This window comes from Sinohyriopsis cumingii, chromosome 13 (genome assembly GCF_028554795.1).
Source record: "Sinohyriopsis cumingii isolate HCF-2022 chromosome 13, ASM2855479v2, whole genome shotgun sequence".
NCBI classification, from domain to species: Eukaryota; Metazoa; Mollusca; class Bivalvia; order Unionida; family Unionidae; genus Sinohyriopsis; species Sinohyriopsis cumingii.
Genome location: NC_142973.1, coordinates 67,947,489 through 67,971,034, shown reverse-complemented (window position 1 = coordinate 67,971,034; position 23,546 = coordinate 67,947,489). Strand labels below are relative to the sequence as shown.

The 23,546-nt window shown below is 34.9% G+C and overlaps 2 protein-coding genes across 2 annotated transcripts in view; one reads left to right on the top strand and one right to left on the bottom strand.

The window, feature by feature from the left end:
* Positions 1-570: 570 nt before the first annotated feature.
* LOC149785779 (large ribosomal subunit protein uL15-like) lies at positions 571-12,388 on the bottom strand. Its single transcript, XM_089979693.1, has 5 exons — positions 12,308-12,388; positions 10,148-10,217; positions 6,832-6,907; positions 4,192-4,363; positions 571-736 (listed from the first exon to the last, which is right to left on the bottom strand). Exons 1-5 carry the CDS (start codon positions 12,308-12,310, stop codon positions 608-610), a joined length of 450 nt encoding a protein of 149 aa, XP_089835819.1. The 5' UTR covers positions 12,311-12,388; the 3' UTR covers positions 571-607.
* LOC149785778 (uncharacterized) overlaps positions 12,388-23,546 on the top strand; it is a 148,901-nt gene continuing 137,742 nt past the window's right edge. The window contains exon 1 of the mRNA XM_089979689.1: positions 12,388-12,484. The gene's annotated coding sequence lies outside the window, so the exon portion shown is untranslated. The remainder of the gene's footprint in view (positions 12,485-23,546) is intronic.

Below are 23,546 nucleotides of genomic sequence, written 5' to 3'. Positions count from 1 at the left end.
TTAGGCGTAAAGATACTTCAATGGGTGTGAGAATAAAAGGAGCTCAGTAAATGGCGGTAATTATTTTGGTACATCCTACATAATTAATCATGTTACTGAAATAATGCATCTTAAGAGAGGAGTTTGAAAGAGGTCTGATCACTAACATTCAAGTGTTTATCAGTGTGGAGTATGGATCACACAATACTTTCTTCGTCAAAAGGTGTTCAGTCAATAAATGGAGATCTGTATGGATGAAAACCTACAGCAAAATATTTCAACCATTTCTTTTTTTATTATAAAAACTTGTGTTTTTACAGTACCATATATATTTGCATTTAGTGACAGTCGAGTCCAACTGCTAAAAACTCAACTGATGTTGCATCATACACAAGCATATCTAGGTCTGTCATTTATTTACTAATTACTCCATACAATCTGCATAGACATATATCAGCTGGCACATCTGGGTCTGTGCAGCTTGCAGTTGGACTCTACTTATAAGTATACAAGGCACTTTGTTCTTCAAAAGGTGCTGTGAGCTGCACATGTATATCTGTGTGGATGAAGAAAAAAAAAGAGAAGAAAATCCTCGCAGTTTTTTTTTATTAGTACAGGTCTTGACAATTTATGCTACCAACACACAAGCTCCTCCCACTTTCTTGATTTTCTCTTCTGCACTTTTACTGAAGAACTTGGCTTTGACAATCACAGGTTGTTTGGGAAGATTGCCCTTTCCAAGGACTTTGTAATAACCCTGAAATCATACAATTAGGTCTAAATGTATTTATATGAAACTAAACAGAACAAAAAAAGATCAAAGTTACTTTGCTGAGTTGCATATTAGATTTAATGCCATTACGGAAATCTAGAAAATTAAAATCACCAATTGCTGCTAATCAAATGTATGAATGCAATATACTCTGAAACCATCAATAAGCTAGATTTGTGTTTGAAAAACACGCATGCAAACTGCCAAGACTAAATTAAAAAGGTTGAAAATCTTATTTAACTGCTGTAACTACATGAAAATTTAATCAGCTCATCTACATGTGCATACCAAATTTGATACTGTCTGCCTCAAGTGGATGTTTTTTTACTTAAGTGTGTTAACAATATCAAGTTTAATAACGTGTATTAAAAAAAGGTTTTTGAAAAATTGTTGTAATGGCTTGAAAAGATACATGGATGGACAGCAAGAAAACAATGCTCCAACTGTTTCAAAGTGTGGTCATAAAAAAGACAGTAAAAATCATGAATTTAAATAAATATATTTAGCTAACTATAATAACACATGCTTACTGAGATGCAACTTCTGACATGAGTTTATGTCCCCACAAAATTATACAATACATATATAAAATTGAATTTAGTTACTTTATATGTAAAAAATAAGAACTATTTTCTTGACAATGTTTGAGACAACATCTGGCAAATAATTCAACTTGGTTCCCACAATACTATTACTTGACTCCAGTGTTAGGTGAAGAATTAATTACGAAGATATTTAAGGTTGAAGCTGAGAGAAATATTCAAAGTACCAGCATATGCAAGCTATTCAATCCAGCACATGGGACCTATATCTTATTTCCACTGAAATTTGTGCAAGGGGTTGTCCATAAAGGACATCTGCATATAATACCGGATTTCCTACCCCCCACTGCGGACATTCCCATCTATTATGTATGGAAAAGTTTAAGAGTATAAGAGTAAAGTCTGATCATTATAGCTGTAAAATCAAATTTCCATATAAAAAAAATTTATGTGCTTTAAGATCTTGAGAACTCGTTCACCATTAAGTGAGTGAAGTCGCATGACCAATGGTAGCTGCCATTTCTCATACTTGAAATTTACAAATAGGTATTCCAAGCTGCCCTAGCTGACCAGGTCAGTGGGCTGCCATCAGGGCAAAAGTAAATTAAATTTTTTGTACATTTTGCACAATAAATTTTATGTCATCACTATTCATAAAATCAATAAATATATGCATTTGTCACAAGAACTACTTTTCTTCTATCATATTATGCATACATCTTTGTGTTTTTCTTTTATTTTCTTATTTAAAAATGTTTGAGGTATGTAAAGGTCATAATTTGTGAAGTGGCGGTCAGTCTGATCTTTGAAAGTTGATGGTAATCGCATTTTCGGTGAGGATCGTAAATTTCTGAAGTCCTCAAAGACTTTGAATTGTCTTATCTTGAAAAGTATTTGACCAATTTACATGATATTTTCAATATTTTATTTTCATATTAAGGTCTTATGGATGGTAACAACAGCTAAGTGCTATTAATTGTTTTTGCTGATATCCTAAAAGTGCTTGGAATACCTATTACAAGTTCTCTGTCTGTGTCTATATCACAGAGTCATCTGAATCTGATAATTGATAAAAACTAATTGCTGCCTACATCAATATCTGCGCATTTACCAAAGTTATTGAAGCTTTCATAGTTGTGATTCTAATCATGAAAACTCTTAAGTACTGAACAAAATCCACCACCTCCATTTTGGAAAGAAGAATACATCCCCGTTACTTTAAATAGCATATTTTGACCAGAACATAACCAACGACCATGTGATCTGACATAATGGTCATTCACAGCAATGAAAGTACTATCTAACAGGTCCCCTCGAAGATGGGGCTACAAAAACCTGCTCAAAATGGCTAATGTTTATAGCAGGTGTACAAAGGCACTTGCATAAGGTAAAGGGATATTCTGTGGAATGAATCATACAAATTGAAATTAACAAATAATTTATACTTAAGGATCTCCATAAATGATGTCCGCAAAACATAATGGAATACACGCAGTAGGCCTAAAGCAGCTGTTCAACACAGAATATCATAAAAAAATATACTAGCTTGCGGACGTCTGCAAGGCCCTTTACACCCCCTCACCCAATCTTTGCGGATGTCCTTTATGGATGATCTCCAACTTTAAACTTAACAAAATCAATAACATGTTATAATACCTGTTCAAAAAAAGATAAAAAGCCACAAATGTAAATGAAAACAAGACAAAACACCCCCAGTGTTGACAGAAATAAAGACCAATGGCACCAACTTAAACAAAAAACAGGAGATAAATGATGGTATATAGAACCAAACACTATAAATTACCATTGAACTCAGAACCAAGAATGCTCATAGTTAAAAGATCATTCTGGCAAGCTCAACTTTATTACTGTGGGAGGGATTTGAAAATCATTTTCATGTTGTGGCTGCTCAACTATAATCTTTTTTCCATGCATGTACTTTTCTCTTCATGTGCTGGGGAGCAATAAAGATATTTTTTCTTCTTAAACTGTTTACATTGCATTGTACACATAAATGTGTATAGACTGGCAGAGTTCAGATAATGCATGCTAAGCAAGACTTGATCAGGCCTTACAAGATCAGTGGGCTTCAAATCAAATAGTCGGATATAAAGCAAGCATTTACAGGAATAAATATCCCCCCACCCCCCCGCTTTTCTTTGGCTTCATCACTCAAGTGGGTTATTGTGTAGAAATGAAAGTGGTGGGTATGAGAGCAACAATTTTCTCAATGGATAAACCTTAGTTTGGTTGGTTTTTGCTGCACATCAACACATGAAGCTATTTAGTGCCAGTTACTGAAGTAAAGTCTCTTGCCCTGAGACAGAGTAACACTCATAAATAAGAACCAGAGCTCTGTGTAAAACTAGTTTACTTTATAGAAAAACAATAATCACTGATGAAAATCATCTAACTCAAATTTTTCAGTCCAAGTTTCTCCCATTAGCAATCAAAAATAATTACCCCAAGAGTTTAAAAAATGTTAGGGATATCATAAATAGTTATGTTGTCCATTTGTCTGGAACTGTCTCGTAATAAACTACAAAATTGGAAATTCACAAAAAATGGCACTCAAATTCCTATATGGCAACTATCTGCAAGTGTAGTATATTTGGGCCCCTTTTCTGGAGTAAAAGATCAGATACTTGCATTTTACAGTTACATTTATTTCAATTATACATTTTATGAATTTTGGGTTATGGGCCCTAGCTCATGAAGAGTGGACTAAGGTGGGAAGGGAAAATGATAGAGATGTGTATTAAAAAAAGCCATTTAAGTAGCAGAAGGTTTTTAAATTTTTGTATTCATTAATCTTCAGATCTCAACATGCATGGTCCTGAAGCAGGACACTCTCTTTACAATGACATCTGCACACTGAAAATCCACTTGAATACTTACGGCCCTAACAATATCAATGACAGGTGCTTTGTCGGTCTTCCCTTTGTACTGAAGTCTTGTCTGCTCGGACACTAGGGACCACAGCTTGTCCAGATTGACTGTTGGGCACCAGAACTGGTTCTTTGTCTTGTGGAAATACCTCATACCAACTTTACCGAAGTAACCAGGGTGACTTGCAAAGAAAAATACATGGTTCAATATGGTACACTAGAAAGAAAAAAATTCTTACGGTTTCTTTGTTTCCAAGTTCTGATTATCTCACATGAACTTAAAATGATGCTGAAACTTCCATTAAAAAAACTGAATTACTTCTCATCTTTGAAGCACCAGAAATTTCCAGGTACATAGTAAATGCATAAAACAGGTTCAAGTGCAATAACTAAGAGTTTTGTAATACAAATCACCACATGGGTGTATTGCAAAGGGCCCTATTTGCTACTCCAGAGGACCTTAAATGGGGGAATGTGCAAAAAACAAAGCAAACCAAAAGGGGCTGTAGGAAATGATAATGGGCCACAAATCTACCAAATAATATAACATGCTTGCATTCAAACTCCTGCAATAGTACAATAGTATCAAGCTGCACATGAAATTCACTTACAAGATAATGCTTGCTGGTATTGTTTGGGTGAAATAAAATCAAAGTTTCAACACAACGGGCAATCACTGTAATAATTAATGACATTTCAACCTGACAGCAATTCCAACAGGAAGCAGATATCTGAAAATTAAACAACTCCAATAAAATCTTGCACACAATATACGTCTGAAATATAAAAAAATCAACCCGCCCCTGAAACTTTTCATTTGGAGTATAGAAAACTATGGGTTATATCCCCTCTGTATCACAATGTAGAAAGCAAAAAGTTTTTTTTATTATTTAACAAAACTGCATTCAAATTCTGGTTAAAGTTCAAGTTGTGCTGCTTTAACCAATGTTCAGAAAAAATGGGGAAATCAGGGTCATGATACTATGCAATGTTGCAAGTCAACATCCTTAACAGGTCTCGTCATTACAAAGGTGTGTGATAAAATCGGTTGAAATCCAACAACCATTAAGCAAATTATGCTGCAGAAAATGAAGTTTGAGGGCAGGCAATTGGGAGCCACAAAATTATTCATGATGCAAAGGAACATTGGAAAATCAAAAGTAGTTATGATCCCATATTATAAAGATGCATACCAAATTAGACTCCAACAATCCATTGAAAAGTTTTGCTGCAGAAAACAAATTATTGGAGGGAAGGCAACCAGGGGTTGCAACCCCAGTAAATGTAATAGAAGGCTGGAAATCAAACTCTAGGTCTTGTCACTATGAAGCTGTATGCCTACTTGGGTAAAATTCCTAAATGTTTCAGTAAAGTTGTGCTACTGAAATGGAATTTGGGAAGGAGAGCAATATGGGTCAGAAAACTCCTCTAAATGACACACAGGACTGAAAATTGAACAATGTGAGGTTTCTTGAAATACAAAGCTACAAACCAAACTGGAGTAAAATCCCAACTATCCTTATTCATCTTGTGTAAAGTAAAGAAAATTTTTTGATTGATGGACTGTAGCTGGACAGACATATTGACAACTCCAAGGTTCCACTGATTTCAATGAGCACAACCCGCATTATTGTAAATTATGATAGTCTGAAAATCTCCGAGGCAAAGCATAAATGACAAAAATCCATTTCTTGCACTTAAAACTGATCATCTTCATTCAGAACCAATAAGACCATCATATTCTGGTGAGGAAAGAACAAAAACATGTTGGTAGCAGCAACAAGCTGTTCAAGATGGCCACTATGGTTGTTGTCACACTGGACGTCAGATTGGGACCATTATGATTTAGTACCAACAAGATATCACAAGTCTGTTAAAAACTAACACTGATATGACTTTCCATCTCTAAGGAGTAGCAATGATTTCCAAGATGGCCACGGCTGAAGCTATATTGAATATTTGATTAGCAAAATTTTTATTTAAGACCAGACACAGGAAGTTTATGTGAAATCCCATGATGATACAACTTTCTTTTCGGCAGATTTGGAAGATGGCTGCTTTTGTGGCCATATTGTACGTCAGATAGCCGAGTTACATCTTAGTACCGATATTAGTATCCCTAGTCTATGGATATGGATGGCATGCTAAAAATGTATCAAAGAGTAAGTTAGGTATTATTCACAACCAGCACTTTTTTCAGCATACTGTCAGAAAGTTTGAAGATGTTCCATACATATACACAATGAAATGAGCTCTGATGTTGTAGCTTAAATTTGGTTTTATTCTGTATCCCTCTATTGAAATGAGACATTTTATTTAAAATCCCAAGAGTTCTGATGGGACATCCAAAATGTTAACATACATGCAAACCCCTGGTGATAAAAAAGTGTAATCAAGTGAGGAAAAAAAAAAAGAAAAAGAGTAATCTGAGAAGAAAAAGAGTAATCCACATATAACACAATAAATATTCAATGAACAAATTCATTTATTTATCCCTCTGGACTTTTAACATCAATTACTGCTTCAAGTTTTCGTATATAATACTATTACAGAGCCTGGATCTGAATTCAGTTTTATTTTTGCTATGTCGTCCCTGCCAAATAAATGACAACTGTTTTTCCATCTGCCAATGATTAGCAACAAAACTTACTATTTGTCAAAATTTATCCTGTGATGATGTTGTCCACCAGCGTTACCACGGCCACCAGGATGCTTCCTATGTTTACCTGCAAAACATTCAAGTATTTATATCTGCACTCCAGTGGAAATTTTTGTCAATAATAAAATTCATAAAGCAGAACCAGTCTTGAAATACCATCCTTCTAACAAAACAATAGTTTCTCAAGACTGGTGGTCTTTCTCTACAGGTCACAACACTACATAATCAACTCTATGAGATGAAAAGCATTTCCAGCAATTCAAGATGAAACAATTTCTTCCTTTCAACTCCAGTGTTGAAACCATCTTTGACAATCTTCAGCAATAGCATTTTCAGTGTAGCCACCATGGTGGTATATTGGATGTCACATTAGCACCACTTTCATTTATGACACACTACACAACTTGTATCTTTTGATACAACCATTCATCTGGGAGTAGAGGTAGTTACTTTGAAGATATCCACAACAGTGGCCATACTGAAGTTAGTCATTTTCATCAAGACCAACCAGACACCATAAAAACTCTTCTGATGAAAGCCCAAGTCAAATGAATAGTCAAAAGATTTTTGAGATGACCGCATACTGGCCACATGATCAGCACTACTTATTTAGGATCAAGAAAACGTTATACTGGCAAATGAAAATCCCATGCTGATGTGAACATTCATTCTTCTGGATTAGTCACAAAATTTTTCAGATGGATGCCATGGTAGCCATACTGGAAGTCACTTGGGCATCATTATTTATTCTGGACTAACTAGACGCAAGTCCTTTAGTGAAAATGCCATTCTAACCACCATTCACATAGGACAAGCAACAAGATTTTCAAGATGGCCCATTGATAGCTATACTGGACATTAGATCTGCCCCATTTTTTATTTAGGACTAACTAGAAATCACGAGAAATTCTTTGGTGACCCCCCATCTTAATAAAACGATTCTTCATGAAGAGTAGTAATTTTCAGGATGTCTACTGTGGCTGCCATACTGGATGTCCAAGTAGCACAATTTTCAATTAGGACCAATCAGACCAAGTGATGATGGTGTATGTAGTGTTTCATAGCAATTCTCCAAGTCGTTTAGGAGGATTAACTTGTTCTAATGGACAGATGTAGGTCATCCCATAAGCTCTTCTGGTCTATGACCAGCACAGCTGATAAATCAGAATATTGAGAATCATAGCCATTTTTTGTCAAGACAGGTATTTTTGGTGTATAAACTAAACTGACTGGATATCACTGGCAAAAGTTTTGTTAACATCTTCACATACAATTCAATGACATACTCTGAAAGAATTTAAGCAAGAAAAACTGCTGCACAGGAGCTTTTAGATCTTCAAAATAAAAATCCAAAAGTTAGCCCAGGTAGCATACTTTTTTCACAGCTTTAGAGTTTTTACATTTATTCTCCACATCTGTTGGCAACTTGCTCACAAAATTTAGTTTATGGATTAGGAGTCCTTACACTATATAGGGTAAACAATGTAGTGAGATAGTGGGAGTGGCTAAAGCATGCAACATGCCATCTATACTCAATATAAAACTGGGAAAGTGTCATTGAAATCTATTAAATATATACACGATATTAAATGGGTCTCTTGTTATTCAGAAATCTGCTTCAAGCCATTCTCCTGATATGGTCATCTGTTGTTGGGGGAGTGAAAGGGCCGTTTCAATTAGGGATGCTGACCAAGTGACTGCTTCCAAAATGTTTCCCCTGGAACAAGTTCCAAGCATATTTAACAATCTATTAAACAGCATTCATTTTCACAGAATACTATTGTTAACAATCCCAGTATTGTGAAGTGTACTGCATTGCAACAAAGAAATGCATAGCTACATCTTGTCAAAATCTGAGAATTGTATACTATACAAAGGAAGAAATGCATGGATGCAACTTGTAGACATCTAAGCTGTGAAGAGCATTTGGTAGGGGTGAAATGATTCATCGATATATCAAAACTTTTGCTATGTGATGTGATTTGGACTTTTAATGGAGCTTTAACAATTTGTCAGTCATATCGCTACGATGTCTGCACTGTGGCAGTTTATAGTGATGTCTAGCACTGGGGCATCATGCTGCATCATGGTGAAAAATCCTATTCTGGAGCAGATGTATCCAAAATATAATATCCGTGAGCTCTTGAAAATTCTAAATTAACAGCCAAAAAGATCATTTTCCCAACATCTTCAAGCTGATGAAGCTAGCTATGCAGATGCCCTTTCAGAAGAAAGCACAGAAAAATATTCATACTCATATAAGGAACAGAGTATGATAAGAAATAATTAATGGATTGATACTTATACAATTAGAGGTGACATCTTTTAAAGATGTTGATTTCAGTAAGCTCGTGAAAAGTGAAGTATTGAAGTGTTAGGTAAATAATGAACCATGACCATTTCCTCCTCCCCTTCCTTCTGTTCTACTCTCCCCTTCTTTCACTTACAAAGGGTGAAGTCCCCCTTACGATATAATCCTGACAGTATCTCTCCTTAAATTCTACATGGGGAACATATTTAGACTTCTCTTTCTATGCATGATGAATGATGGAATAAATAAAATCAGCAAGGGGGCAGATTTCAAACAGCTCAAGTTTATCACCTTGTGTAAAAAAATCTTAAAATTACAGAAAATGACAAAGTGCTGTCAATAGTTTTCTTTCTTCACTAATAAACAGAAGTACCTGTGGCCAAAGCAGGCTTTTGCATATGCAGGAAGTAAAATATGACAAGATTTTGTTGGTATTCATCCTCATTCCCATGCCAGTTGTTGTTCTAGAATGAGATTTTCGTTGCATGAGGAAATTGCTTTATTGCTTCTATTTTGAAGATAACATCACAATGTCTTCCAAGTTTAAGTGAGACATGAAATTGGTAATAAGATGTTTTCAAAGCATTCATGCTGTGCAAAACAAAATGCCTGATGGTGCGAGTGAGTTAAATGGAGCCACCATTAAATAGCCTAAAATGCTGAATAAAACTCACAGAAAGCCAACAAGTAGTCTGTTTTAAGGTGTTTTTGTTTTCTTGTCATTGATGAGAACTGCATATAAATATATGATAATTATAGCTCTATCTGTAACCTGCATACTGGAAATACAACCAGTATGTTAACTTGCATAAAGGGGCACCACCTACCTTTCAGTGATGGAAACACCATCAAGTGTATCAATATGTATAGCAGGCTGTGTATCGTGAATCATATCGATATGCGGCACAGGTGTATTGTTTCACCCATAGTATTTGGTAAAATTGTTCGAATAAATAAAAATTTAAACCAGTGGACATTTGCTTAACAACAACCTACCAACTCGACCATGTCCATGGCTTACATGGCCTCTAAGCTTCCTCGTCTTCTTCCTTTTTTGAAGGGCGGCCTGCAATGATCAAAAGATGCCATTTTAGTTTAACGAATTCATGTTTATAAGCGAGTTTACCCTGCATTTTCCAGTTTTAACTGCAACCCTTAAGTGTGAACCTCTTGGATAAAATTTCAGATGGGTCGATGCATGTCTTTTCATGCCAAACAAGTGTGTACATGGTTATAAGGTGGGGGGGGGGGAGGGCAGGGAAGCAAGGATAGATATATGGATGTTGAGTGTGGATTTTAACAGTCCTTTAGCTACATAGGACATATACAATGGCAGAATATGTGTTCACAGGTTTCAGTATCCAACGATTTTTCACCAGTTTACTTGTAAGCACCATCTAAAATTCCGTAATTGAAAAGGCCCCATTTCATTAGTTTTTTAATTTACCATCATACGCTATTGGAGACTGATGGATCCAATTCTACATGTGCCTAACCTTTTCCTATTGGACATACTGCAAGCACATGCCTAATACAATTCAATCTCTATCACAGCCAACCATAAATGTTCAGTCTCTCTACTTCTGCACCTAAGTGTGGTAATCATGTTCCATTGATTTAGAAAAGACTACTATATACAAATGGCTGAAGAAGAAAAAAAGTTTACCAAAAATTATCATATGATAGTTCTTATAAATTATGCAGTACAGAAGTGGTGTGTTGGGGTTGCAGTCTTAAACAGTGATGAAATAAGATTGCTTAGTAAGTTATTTATGCATATAAGTTTCAGCACTATACATTATACAGCGAATCATGTTGTAACAGTGTTCTTTTAAATTCACTTCTTTTATTACTTATTTTTATGTTAAATATTATAAAACCTACAGTTTAATTATTTTCTCGAGTCTCGATTCATTATTATAGCAATATCAGTCAAGCAGCAGAGATATTAATTTCAAATGAAATTTTGCATTTCTCCCTGTTCTAAATTGTGGCCATATAAACTGGTTGTTGTAAGTTGGTTGTTCTACAAGAGACGTCCAATTATCACATTTCATAATTGGAACATGAAAAGCACATGCTAAAATGAAATTTAAAAACAAAATTTCAAGAAAGACACTTAAGTGTGAAATACAGGTACTGGAGACTTCTATTTGCACAAAGGGAAAGTTGTTGACTGTACCCATTGAAGAAACTAACCTTTCCAAGTTCACACTAAATACACTGAGATAGTCATCTTACCCCATTTGCTATAATCTATTAACCTACGAAGGCAGAACAAGAATGGCTACAACTGATTGAACAACCTTTTTTCCTAAATGAAAAATGTACCCCAAAAATATAGTTATGCTTAAACTTCAAAGACAACTGAATATATTTGAAGCACCGATATCTCTGTATAAATACTAAGCATATGAAACAAACAAACAAAAGGGAGTCTCGATAAAATCAATGTTATACAATTAACTTATGTTACAGCTGCAATAACCAAAATAGCATTTTTTGGTCCTTGAAAGTTTGCATTTTGCGGCGACTTCAAGGCCATTATTTGGAGAGTAAGGCAGCATTAAAACAAAACCAACATGTGCCATCTTGCACTGTAGGACTAAAGGATCTCTACCTTTTCTCCTGATGATAGCCATAATGCTTACGATAATCTGTCTTAAAGTTTAATTGGAAATTAAATTTAACGTATTTTTCTCCATCTCTGCATTTTTTTTTTAGATCTTTACTATTAAACGAGGTGACTCCCACATGTCATGTATTAATCTAATGATTAAACTGGTCACTTTAAATAGCTGCAAATCCGATTATATTGTGTAAAGTCTACATTAAATGAAGCTAAAAAAATACACAATTTGTTTCACAATGGCCAAATTTAATGATGCTGACCTGAGAAGTTACCATGTTACAGATAAGAAAATTCGCGATGCTATGTGGAACAAACTATATCCAGAAAATACGTCAAACTGTAACACAAAAACACGAGAGAAATACGTGTATTTCATAATAAATAACTATGAAATTGGACTTTGATGAGCTAATTTGCATGCCTTAGTTTCTTAACTTATATTTAGCCTTGAATCAACATTTTCAAAGCTTAGATGATTACTGATTTTGTGTGAACAGTTTCTTTCCTTCACATGTAAAACCCACCATTGCTAAAGCCGGAACTCAAAGAGACCGGAAATTGGTGCAACTGTGCGCAGTAAGCCAATTGGATCTTCTCCTCTTTTTTCCTTACGTGCAAATTTATGCAGGAAGTGCTTTGGACTTAGCTTCGCTGTTTACTTATTTTGGCGTTCGATTGCAGCTCACATAAAGTTATGCAACGTAAGTGGTGCTATAAAAATGTGCATAGTCTCTTTTCGTACTCGTCTCCATTGGGGCTCGTCACAAATGAAATTAAGAGTATCGGTCAATTGGATAAAGGGCTGGGATTCCTGTCTCATTAGCAACGAGATTTCCCCCCATCTCTCTCTCCCTCTCTCTCTCTCTCTCTCATACCGAGTTACTTACTTGTATCAAGCGCTTCCAAAATTTCTTTTATGATGAGGCCGTTTTAAGTCGTTTAATTCTGTATACCGTCGGAAGTCAAGCCCCAAAACCGTATTCTAACATAGTTTTGGAAGTACGAGTAATCTCCCTGTCCGGCTCCTGTTATCCGATACAGAACAAGATCTCACTGGACAGTTTATCTGGTGAATTTTCATCCGACAATGACCTATTGCAGAAAAATGAGAATAATTTTACACTGAAGATACAAATACAAACAAACTAATGATTTTTGTAGAAAGCATACATGTGAGATTTTGACTGTGGCAATCAGGTTAATTGTTAATGCAACTGGTGGCTTTTATACTGAACCAACACTGCCACCAACCCCTCTTTTTTACATTCATTTTTGACAGGAAAGAGCTATTATCAATATTTTCCTGTGACAAGGCAGCTAAAAGAATCAGTATGTGCCTTATGCATGAATCAAGTTCACTAGTACTATAACAAATTGGCATACTTTTCATTACCCCTCAACCATCTAGATTTTTAGATATTTACCTCTGTCGCAGACACATGTAAATACGTAAGCCAAGTCGGCTGCTCATTTGCAGCCCAAGTTACGCATTTGATCTCCAATGCACGTCTAACTGTGACAGGCAGTCACCAAGAAGCCAACCCATTTCCAAGCCTAACTCAAAGTAAATCTCAACCATATTACAGATTTAGCTTCTGTGTGAATTTAGGCTTGTGATAATTAGGTTCATGTCATCTACCTTAAAAATTAGGGGGGTGCAAAATACGAAACTATCCAAGTGTTCTTTCATATTGACAAGGTCAGCAACACTAAAGCAGAAGGAGGGACAAAGAGTGGATATTAACACTCAAGTAAAGCAGTAATACACAGATAAACAGTTTCATAGTGTGCATGCATACACTGTAGAGTTCTTGAATTGCGAGTAAAAAATGGCATTAACATGTGCTGTGAAGCTTTAACTGTACTGAGACTGTAGGAAGTCAAGCCATATTTGATTAGGCAAATGAAAAAAATAACATAAAAAATGTGTTTCCAGTTGGCGGAATGTCCGTTTGTCATTGCTGACTTTTTCACCAATGGTATAAAATTTGTTTTTAAAAAATACGCATTGCCGAAATTGATTTGTATATCTGTAGTCTGACTATACATCCCGGTTTGTTTGGACCCCACTACCGATTTAAATAATCATAGACCTGTTGCATTTGATTACAGAAAAATCATGTTGTTTTTCTTAAAATTTTGTATGCATAAAGTTTGTTTAAAAATATGTCATGTTATTGCACTTGTGCTTTGTACTTTTGTTGTCAAGGGACCAAAGACGGGTGCAAGAACTAAAATCCTTGTTACTTTTGGCAATAAGGAAAAGATAATTACTGTACTAAATTTGGTGATATTCCACTAGACAGTTTATATTTAGGAGAATACGGTATAAAATAGAGCTGGACAGATGGCAGGTATCATAATAGCCCTGCATTTTTTTTTAAAGCAATGGGATAAATAGCAAGGTCTCAGATGTATCAGCTGTTGGATTAATTTTACACTGAATCTGAGATATTGCCTAGATCAGACGAAATGTTTTCAGATAGATTGACGATTTTGTCAGTTGTAGAACACAGAGTGAAAGTAGGAAATGAAAACTTTTTGGGCTATGATCATATCAGATATCCTATAAGCAAAATGAATGTTCTTGGACCAGATTTATCCCTTATTTGAGCAGTAACCTACCCCAGTCTTTGGACAGTAATGTCAAGATATTTGCGGATGACACAAAATTTATAAAGTACAGCAGGACAGAATCTAATTGCAAAGGTTTACAAAAGGGCTTGAATGAATTATCAATGTGAGTCATAGTATGACAGTTGGATTCAGTGTCAGCAAATTCATGCACATGGGAAAGGCCAATAAGCAATATTTGTACCATATGAAGTAAAGAAAGAACTAGCTTAAGTGACAATTAATGTACAGGTGCTGCTTGCTATATGCCAATTCAATTTACAAGATATAATTTTAATGCTATTTATAAGGAAGAAATAACATTAAATTTGCACCACTATGCTTTATTTTTGCACTATCACTGGCGCCAATTGCTGTGACTCAGGCATGCACAGCTCATGTATGTGCATTTACATTAGTTTTAATTTTTGCTATTACCTCAGGCATAAGTTGAACGTCACCTGTAGATTTGGTAGTAATGTTTTAAGAGTTTTCCTAATTTTCATTCATATCATGTAAGGTGGTTAGAAGGCACACCGGTGATTGGAATATACATGTAAATATACATGTAAATAAGGGTCTTTTGCTATAAGTTTGAAATCCAATAGATTACAAGTTCTGTGGTGATTGGAGTATACATGTAATCATACCAGTGATTGGAATATACATGTAATCATACCAGTGATTGGAGTATACATGTAATCATACCGGTGATTGGAATGTACATGTAATCATACCGGTGATTGGAATATACATGTAATCATACCAGTGATTGGAATGTACATGTAAATAAGGGTCTTTTGCTATAAGTTTGAAATCCAATAGATTACCATTTCTGTGGTGATTGGAGTATACAGTGTAGTAAGGGTCAGCTTCTATAAATTTGAAATCCAGTAGATACCCAGTTAATATAGTGATTGGGTTGGGCAGAGGTCAAAGGTCATGTTTTGATGGGTACATGTATGGAATCTTCCTTGTAACCTGAGCTTCATTTACACTACCATAATTGAGGGAGAATGGTTATATTTGATATTATGTTCAGAATACTGTAATATTAGTAAAAATAATAATAATAGTTCTTTATTTTATGAGGACAGCTCAGTTTGAATACAGTTGTATATAGTCTGTTTTCTAATGATCATGTATAAGAATAGAAAGTTGCATAATAATAGGTAATGTCTTTTTTTGGTTTTTGTTAGTTATAATGGCTCTTTATAAACATTACTGATACATAGTAAATGGTACAGGATGTAGGTCATGTACTTGACTTCTTTGACATAAGAATCATGTGGTTTTTGCCTATATAAGAACTGAGTAGTGCAGTTTGTGGATATTCTGTTATTGTTAGTGCCAGAGTGAAGATTCCAAACAAACCCTGGAGCTGCTAGGGATGTGAAGGTTGGCCTGCATACCACTTGTGATCAGTTTAGTAGTTATTCATAGAGCAAAGCTATCTGTGGTATCTTGTAAGGAAGTTGAGGTGATTCAGTGTCAAGCGTCATTAATGAAACAGCTGATGGGTAATGTCATTATTATGTCATGTGTTAAAATATCAACCATATTAAACACAACCAAAATTATATATATTTTTGTTGTTGCTTTGACCACATAAAATTGCAAATCTCCCATGTTATAATATCCTTCATTTTAATGTACGTGTAATTCCAGACATAAGACTATTGCAATGGAATCTGTGACAACAGTTCAACTGTTGTACTTAAGTTGATCTGTGAAATGTGTGACTTGGGGGAGAAAAAAAACAAAATGAAGTGAAGTTTTATATACACACACATACATTACCATATTTTGACTGGTGTTTTGCATTTTTCCACCCCACCAGACTAATAAAGAAAGTTATCAAATTTTGTATCATTCTTGTTCTGACTGTGCCATGGTTGAATACGTGGTCAGGAGTAAAAGATCCCAAATACCATGTTCTTATTGTACATTTTACTGGTGTTTTGTTTTTTTCCCTCCACCACTGGTCATTCTTGCCTTGGCATACTGTAGTTACAGCTTGTAGGCATATCATGTGGTCAGTAGTTGTTGACCCTAGTGACTGTGTTAAAACGAGAGACAGCTGTATTTCTTATATTGGAGTCAAGCACCGTCTTTACAGTATCAAGTTTACCACACTGATGTGGTCAGTAGCTATGGATCCCAGTTATGATTTTAAAATGAGAGCTGCATTTCCTTATTGGAGTCAAGCAGTGACTCTACAGTATTGACTTTACCACACCAATTTTAATTGTGTTATAATGAGTGACAGCTGTATTTTATATATTGGTAGTTATGGACCCCATTTATGGTGTTATAATGAGAGAGAGAACTGTATTTCTTATATTTGACTCAAGCAGTGCCTCTGCACTATTGACTTTATGACACCGATGTTTGTTATAATGAGTGACAGCTGTATTTGATAGTTATGGACCCCATTTACGGTGTTATAATGAGAGAGAGAGAGATGTATTTCTTATGTTGGAGTCAAACATTGCCTCTGCAGTAGTGGTTCCCAACCCTTGGGTCATGACCTAAATCAGTCACAAAGATGTTCTGCAGGGTCGCCATTTTTTTTAGTGTGGCAAAACTTAGCAAATTGTGGAAACGGGCTCATGAGGCTCAGAAAAATGTTTTCTTTTATTGTCACGGTCAATAATGGTTGAGAATCTGCTTTACAGTATTGATTAACAGACTGATACATCAACTGCAAATGATTTTGTTTGTGTCATCTTTGCGTGAAGAATGTTCACTTATGAATATAAGAATGTCCTGTGGGCCTGAAATATAGTCATGGGGACACCATTTGTCATATAAAGTATTTGAGGGGGATGAATTGATGAAAGAGTAAGTTTCATGTATTGTATGGAGCCATGGTGTTGGGGAGAAATTGTAAAAGTGTTAGAACATTGGTGATGGCTTCCATCTTTAATTTTGTATTTTAATACATTTTCTTAGGAATATTCATTCGGGTCTTTTGGGGCTGATAATGGACTCCAACCCCAATTCAGGGATATTAATTCAGATCTTCAGGGGCTGATAATGGAATCCTACCCAGAAGAGAAATATTTAAAAAATCATACAGGATTCCCTAGATTTTAAATTTACTAATGAAACTTATTACCAATTCCAACGTTTCCAAAATGGACAGGTCCAGAGCCCATCTTTAATTACCACAGATAAATCCATCCATTTTGTCTTATGAATATCACCTGCGAGTTTGATAAAAAAAAAAATACTTTTAGTCATATTTGACTGAATTATTGCCTGTTACATGCATTTACTTTGCAAACTTTTATAGTGCAAACAGGTCACATTTCAGCTTTTGATGGCTGGTAAAGTAGCCATGTAATGGCAGCATCTTCTTCTTGTCATTGTCTTGTGACATTATTGTGTTTTCTTGTTCCTGACATTATCTTTCAGCTTTAATCTTTCATATCATTGCTGAATAAATTTGGAATCTTTTGAATCAGTAGAATTAGGGGTTACTGTAGATTGGAACAGATAAGATGATCAGTTCCATTAATTATATGTCAGTATTGGTATCATGCAGTTTTGGACAGTGGTGCATCTCTTAGATGTACAGTACTGACCCACTCACTGCCTTTCCAGTATGGCAATACAGGCAATACATTTCTGATTGGTAGGGCATACCTGACCATACCAGCTTACTTGCACTGCTGGTTTTTGTTTATCTAATAATGTACAGTGTAAATTGAGCATGTCTGCAACAAATAGTTTTAGTGTTCAGCTAGCAGCCTGGTCTCATTTAATGGGGGAAGAAGTCAGTACTTCTGCTGGGTAGAACAGGAAGAAGTGACAGACCACCAAGGAGACTTGACAATTTATTATCACAATACTTAAGTGGCATATTGTAGTTTATAATAATAATAATAATAATAATAATAATAATAGTAGTAGTAGTAGTAGTACTGTTGTACAGCTGCTTTGGTGTATAGCTAATTATTTCTGTATGTTTATTTACTACACAAGATAGAGAACAGTTTCTTTTGTATTCATTTAATGTTGGTTACTAAAACTACATTTTATTACTGGATATTATTTTATCCTTGTCTTCTTCCAAATGTATTACTTCATACAGTGTACATGCAGTGAAGCTATTTTTAATATACTGTAGCAGGAAGTGACAGTTGTTACTTCCTCTTAGATTACCCTTCTGCATCCGTGTCTTCTTCCTATATATAAGGTAGGTAATATATGGAATTAAGTAATTTTTAAATAGCAGGAAGTGACATTTGGTACTATCTCTGAGAATACCCTTCTGCAATGTAAGCAGTCCATAATGGCAGGGTAGCAAGTCAGTATCATTTAGAGCTGAGTATTGCAGTAATAATGTATGATGATTCATAATAACTATCTTCTGCATGATCATATTGCATCACATACATATAGAAATTTTTCCATATTTTCAAACATTTTTTCATAGCTGATTCTATTGAAGTATAGTGTGATTTGTGTGATTTAGATTTTTAAGGTAGCTTTAAAAAAATTTCAGTCATATCGCTATGATGTCTGCAGTGTGACAGTTTATAGTGATGTTTAGCACTGGGGCATCATGCCGCAGATACATAGCATGATGTCCCACACAGTCACATTATCCTGACACCAGGCCAATCAGTTCTAACACTAACCTCTTAATGCTGAATGCCAAGCAAGGCAGCTGTTAGTACCATTTTTTAAAGTCTTTGTATGACTTGGCTGCAGTTTGAACCTGTGACCTCCAGCATCCGAGGAAAACACTCTACCTCTAGGCCACCGGAGGTCCTGTTGAATGAAAAGTTGAATTACCGAAATGAACCCAAACAGTTTGTTTGTTTGTTTGGTCTATCTTTTATATGTTCACTGAACATTATTCAGGTGTACAAACATGATTTAAAAACATTAATAATGAATCTGTTGGGTAAGTATACAGTTGTAAACAAAATTGGCAGAAAAATATTACTCTAGTGAATCAAAATGTACATAACTGGATTATTTGGAAGAAAGAAAAATTCAGATCTTGAGAGAATTAGCTACTGCAGCCTCATGATAGTGTCAATTCTTGAAGGTGGTATTTCTGTAGAGTGTGTGTAGCAGTGAAATATATGTGTATTTGGTGCTGTAGTAAGAGTTCTGTACATGTTTCTTTTTTGCAACCTGGTTATCTACTTCATTTGAAGGAAAAGGAAGACAAGAAAACTGGTTTTGGACAGTTGATATGTCTCATTATACAGTTGTCCTGTTTTGATAATTTGAGTCTGTATCTTGAATCACTATTGTCTGAAACAATATCATAATTTAATGACACATTGGTTATATTGAACTATGTACAATCTCCATAATGTTTTACAACAAAATAAATTTGTATTTATGTTTCTAAATTTTTAGTGTGCTTTTTTAAATTTAAAGTGATCTTTTAATATTGAATGCTGAATCATTAGTTTTGTGTTTAATCGATGAAGTGCTTGAATAATTCAATGCTTCATTATTCTTTAACCAAGACCCAGAGGCTTGGATTTACCAATTGCCCTTTAAGACTCTAATTTGATAATTAATGATCACTTAGTGTGATAAGCACTGTTTGACTGGACCTTTGGTCAAGTTATGTATTCCAGGCTTTGAATTCCGTATAAATTCCGGTAAATGTCTTTGTCCAAGAATTATCAGAACACTTTAGTATTTGCAGGAAAACATTCACATGTATTCAAGTTACAGAGCTGTCAAGAACTTTCTGATTTCATACAGTCAAGCATCTTCTCAAATATATAGACCCTTGTAGCCTTCGATACAGGGCAACATGAATATTGCTGTCGTGATAACTCAGAGTGAAGTTTTGCACCCAATTTTTTTGTTTTGTTTTCATTCAATTCCTCCAAGTATAGTTTTTACTATTTCCTGGATTAACAAATGTATACTTACCAATTTGTATCATGGTCAGGTATTTGTTACTCCTGCAGTGTTAAACATTGAATCAGATAATTATGAATGTCATTATCTGGGTTAACGCCTAACATTATAGTACTGGGTATTTGCATGAATTCAGCCTCCTGGCTAAATTATTCAATTTGTAATGGCCGGAAAAAAAAAAAATTACATTATTCATTCACTGCTCTCCTTTAGGTTTTGAATCCCAATAGTATGATACACATGTTGAATTCTAATAGGAACACATTCAATAAGCCATGTCATATACAGTTCTGTTACAACCATTTAGAGCCCCACATGACATGGGAAAGGACATATTTGTCATTTCTGAACAGATTATGTTTTTTTTAATTAGTATTTTATTTTTACATGTACATATATCTGCATAACAACATAGAGTTTTAAAATATTTAGTGTTTTGTTCAATCAGAATCCTGATACTTGTTTCCTTTCAGCATACTAACAGACTGTTTTGCACATGTATGAGAAAATGTACTTTATTTCTTATAAGACTGATGTGAATAATCTTTTGTATACCATTACAGTATTTCTCCACTTATAAGACTAGGGAACGAGCCTAATAATTTTGTCAAATAGTAGGGGGTACTGGGCTTATTATCAGATAAAGAATAGCTTAGTAAATATTTGTCAAATTTGACATAAAATGGGTGTGGGCTTATCATCAAGGATAGGGTTATAATGGAATAAATGCAGGAAAATGCATCCTTGGGACAAAGCAAGTAATGGATAGTGTTTCAAAGTTATGTGGTGTTTTAATTGATAAGAGATTCCTGAATGTAAATTATTCACAAGATTCATACAAAAACTCCATGAATTTGGGCTTGACCTTTGAAGACTCCTTGAATTTTATAATGGTGTTATTTTCCTTTAAAAACTCTTTTAGTTTGTTTTAACACTCTTTGAATTTTTACAAACCTCTTTGTAACTCTAGAAGCAGATGCAGTGATATGAAAATGGAGATTGAATAAAAATATTAATAAGATGGAATATTGTGAGCCCAAGTTTGATAATTTTTTTACAGCAATATACAGATGATTAATGTAATGAGGGTTCAAGTAAACAGTGCAGTCCTGTGGAAGTAAAGCAAACAAGTATGTGCCTTATCTGCTAAAAAGGCTTATGAAAAACCTATATATGTTGGACAAACCCATCAGCAAGTATCTAAACACATGAACAGAGATTTGAAATCAGTAACTTTCTTGATCCATCTTTTTAATCTCATGTCTTCACACATTTTAATGACAGCTTCCATAATTTAGAAGGTTTTTTATTTCAGGCAGTTGATATTGTTAATTCAAAAATGGAATGTCTGTAAAAAGAAACATATAGGATTCCCATTTAGATACCACCTATCCAGTATATTTAAATTCTAGAGCTGGGCTGTAAACCCCATTAACATATTTTGCCTACAGTATTATGGGGTATTTCTACTTCTCAGTGGTCACCTATATTACATAGCTGAGTTTATATTGTATATACTCGCTTATAACGCTAACTGCAGACTGCGCAGACCCAGATCTGCCTTCACATAATGCACCGGCATATATGGGTATATACAGTTTATGAGGAGTAATCGCTATAACATAACCTGATCTCGAGTCACGGGTTAGGCCAACGTGGGTATGTGAGAAAGTTTGCCAGTAGCTTCTTGTAGGTCAGTGGTTCTTTCTGGGTTTTCCCTGGTTCTTCCTCCACCATTCATACTGGCCACCATGCATAAGCTATCTTGTGCTGAAAAAGGGCGTTAAACCCTGCAACAACAACAGCAAAGTATTTAGCATACAGTAACATACAAGGATTTTGGTCTTTTTATTTTATCAATACAGAGTACAGTATTGTGCAATCTAAAAATGTAATGACTCTTCTGTGGTGCATTCTTTTGAACTATTTATTTATCAGAATAATACAAATTAATTTCAGTATTCTTACATTTAAAATTTGACATAAAATGTTAGTCTTCAAAGGGGCATAATTTAAAATTAATTCTGAAATGGAATGTCAATGGTTTCACCATTAGGATACTGTCCGACATATCTGAAAAGTTTTATTTATAGATTATTTATTATTTACATTGATAAATTCATAATATTTAATCAATTATATATATATTTAAAGGGAAGTAAAACTGTTTTGGTTTCTTTACATATGTTCTATCAATGGATCTACCTTCAACACTTCATTGGTAGGTATTATTTTACTTTACTCTGAATGAAACAACTCAGCTCACTTGATGCAGTACAGCGTCTGCTCAGCAGTTAGCATTCAGCAAAGAAAACTGAAGGAAATCTCTTTGTTTCACACCCTGGGAGATGAGCTCCTATATCTGTTGGCTACTTTATTCAGTTTATTGGGTATGTGACTGGTACAGTATTCGTGTATTAAATCTTTCTTTTTGTGTGTATGATTTGGATTTTTAACGTAGCTTTAAAAAAAATTTCAGTCGTATCACTATGATGTCTGAAGTGTGGCAGATTATAGTGATGCCTAGAACTGGGGCCTCATGTTGCAGACATGTAGCATGATGTCCCACCCAGTCACATTATCCTGACACCATTTCAACCAGTCCTAACACAAACCTCTTAATGCTGAATGCCTAGCCAGGCATCTGTTAGTACCATTTTTATAAATCTTTGGTATGACTTGGCCAGGGTTCAAACCCATGACCTCCCGCATCCAAAGCGGATGCTTCAATCACTAGGCCACTGGAGTGGTACTCTTTTTTTTGTAAGTATGCGAAACGCAATCCAGCAAAGGCAGTACTCTTTAATGTAAAAAATAAAAACTCCCCCAAAACACACGTCTGTCAACAACCAGATCTAATAAAGATGATGCTCCAGCATCTGCTATTTAACAAAAAGCAGTGTGTCTACAACTTAAAGTGGGGTATTGACGAAATGTACAAGGGATGGCTTAAACCTTTTAATGAAGAAAAGCAAAGGGACATGTTACCTTTGATCGAGTTGTAGACATTTTTAATGGGAGGGTGATCTGACATAAAGTCATAATGAAAGGCCGAGGCAAGGGTGAAAATAAATTTTTATGACACAAACAAACTTTTTTATTAGGACTGCCATAGTAAAGTCTAATGGAAAAGAAACTTGAGAGGAGGTCATGAATAATAAACTGGATGAACTATAGAAAGCTCCAGTCTTGGTGAAGGACCAAACAAAAAATGTAAGTAAATTAGTGAAAATGAAGATTATGACA

Bases quoted from the DNA above. Each gene is read 5' to 3' on its own strand.
- LOC149785779 (XM_089979693.1), bottom strand. The intron at 6,908-10,147 runs GTAGGTTGTTGT...AATGTTTTGCAG, and splicing joins CCATGGACATGGTCGAGTTG to GTAAACATAGGAAGCATCCT. The intron at 4,364-6,831 runs GTAAGTTTTGTT...TTTCTTTGCAAG, and splicing joins AGGATAAATTTTGACAAATA to TCACCCTGGTTACTTCGGTA.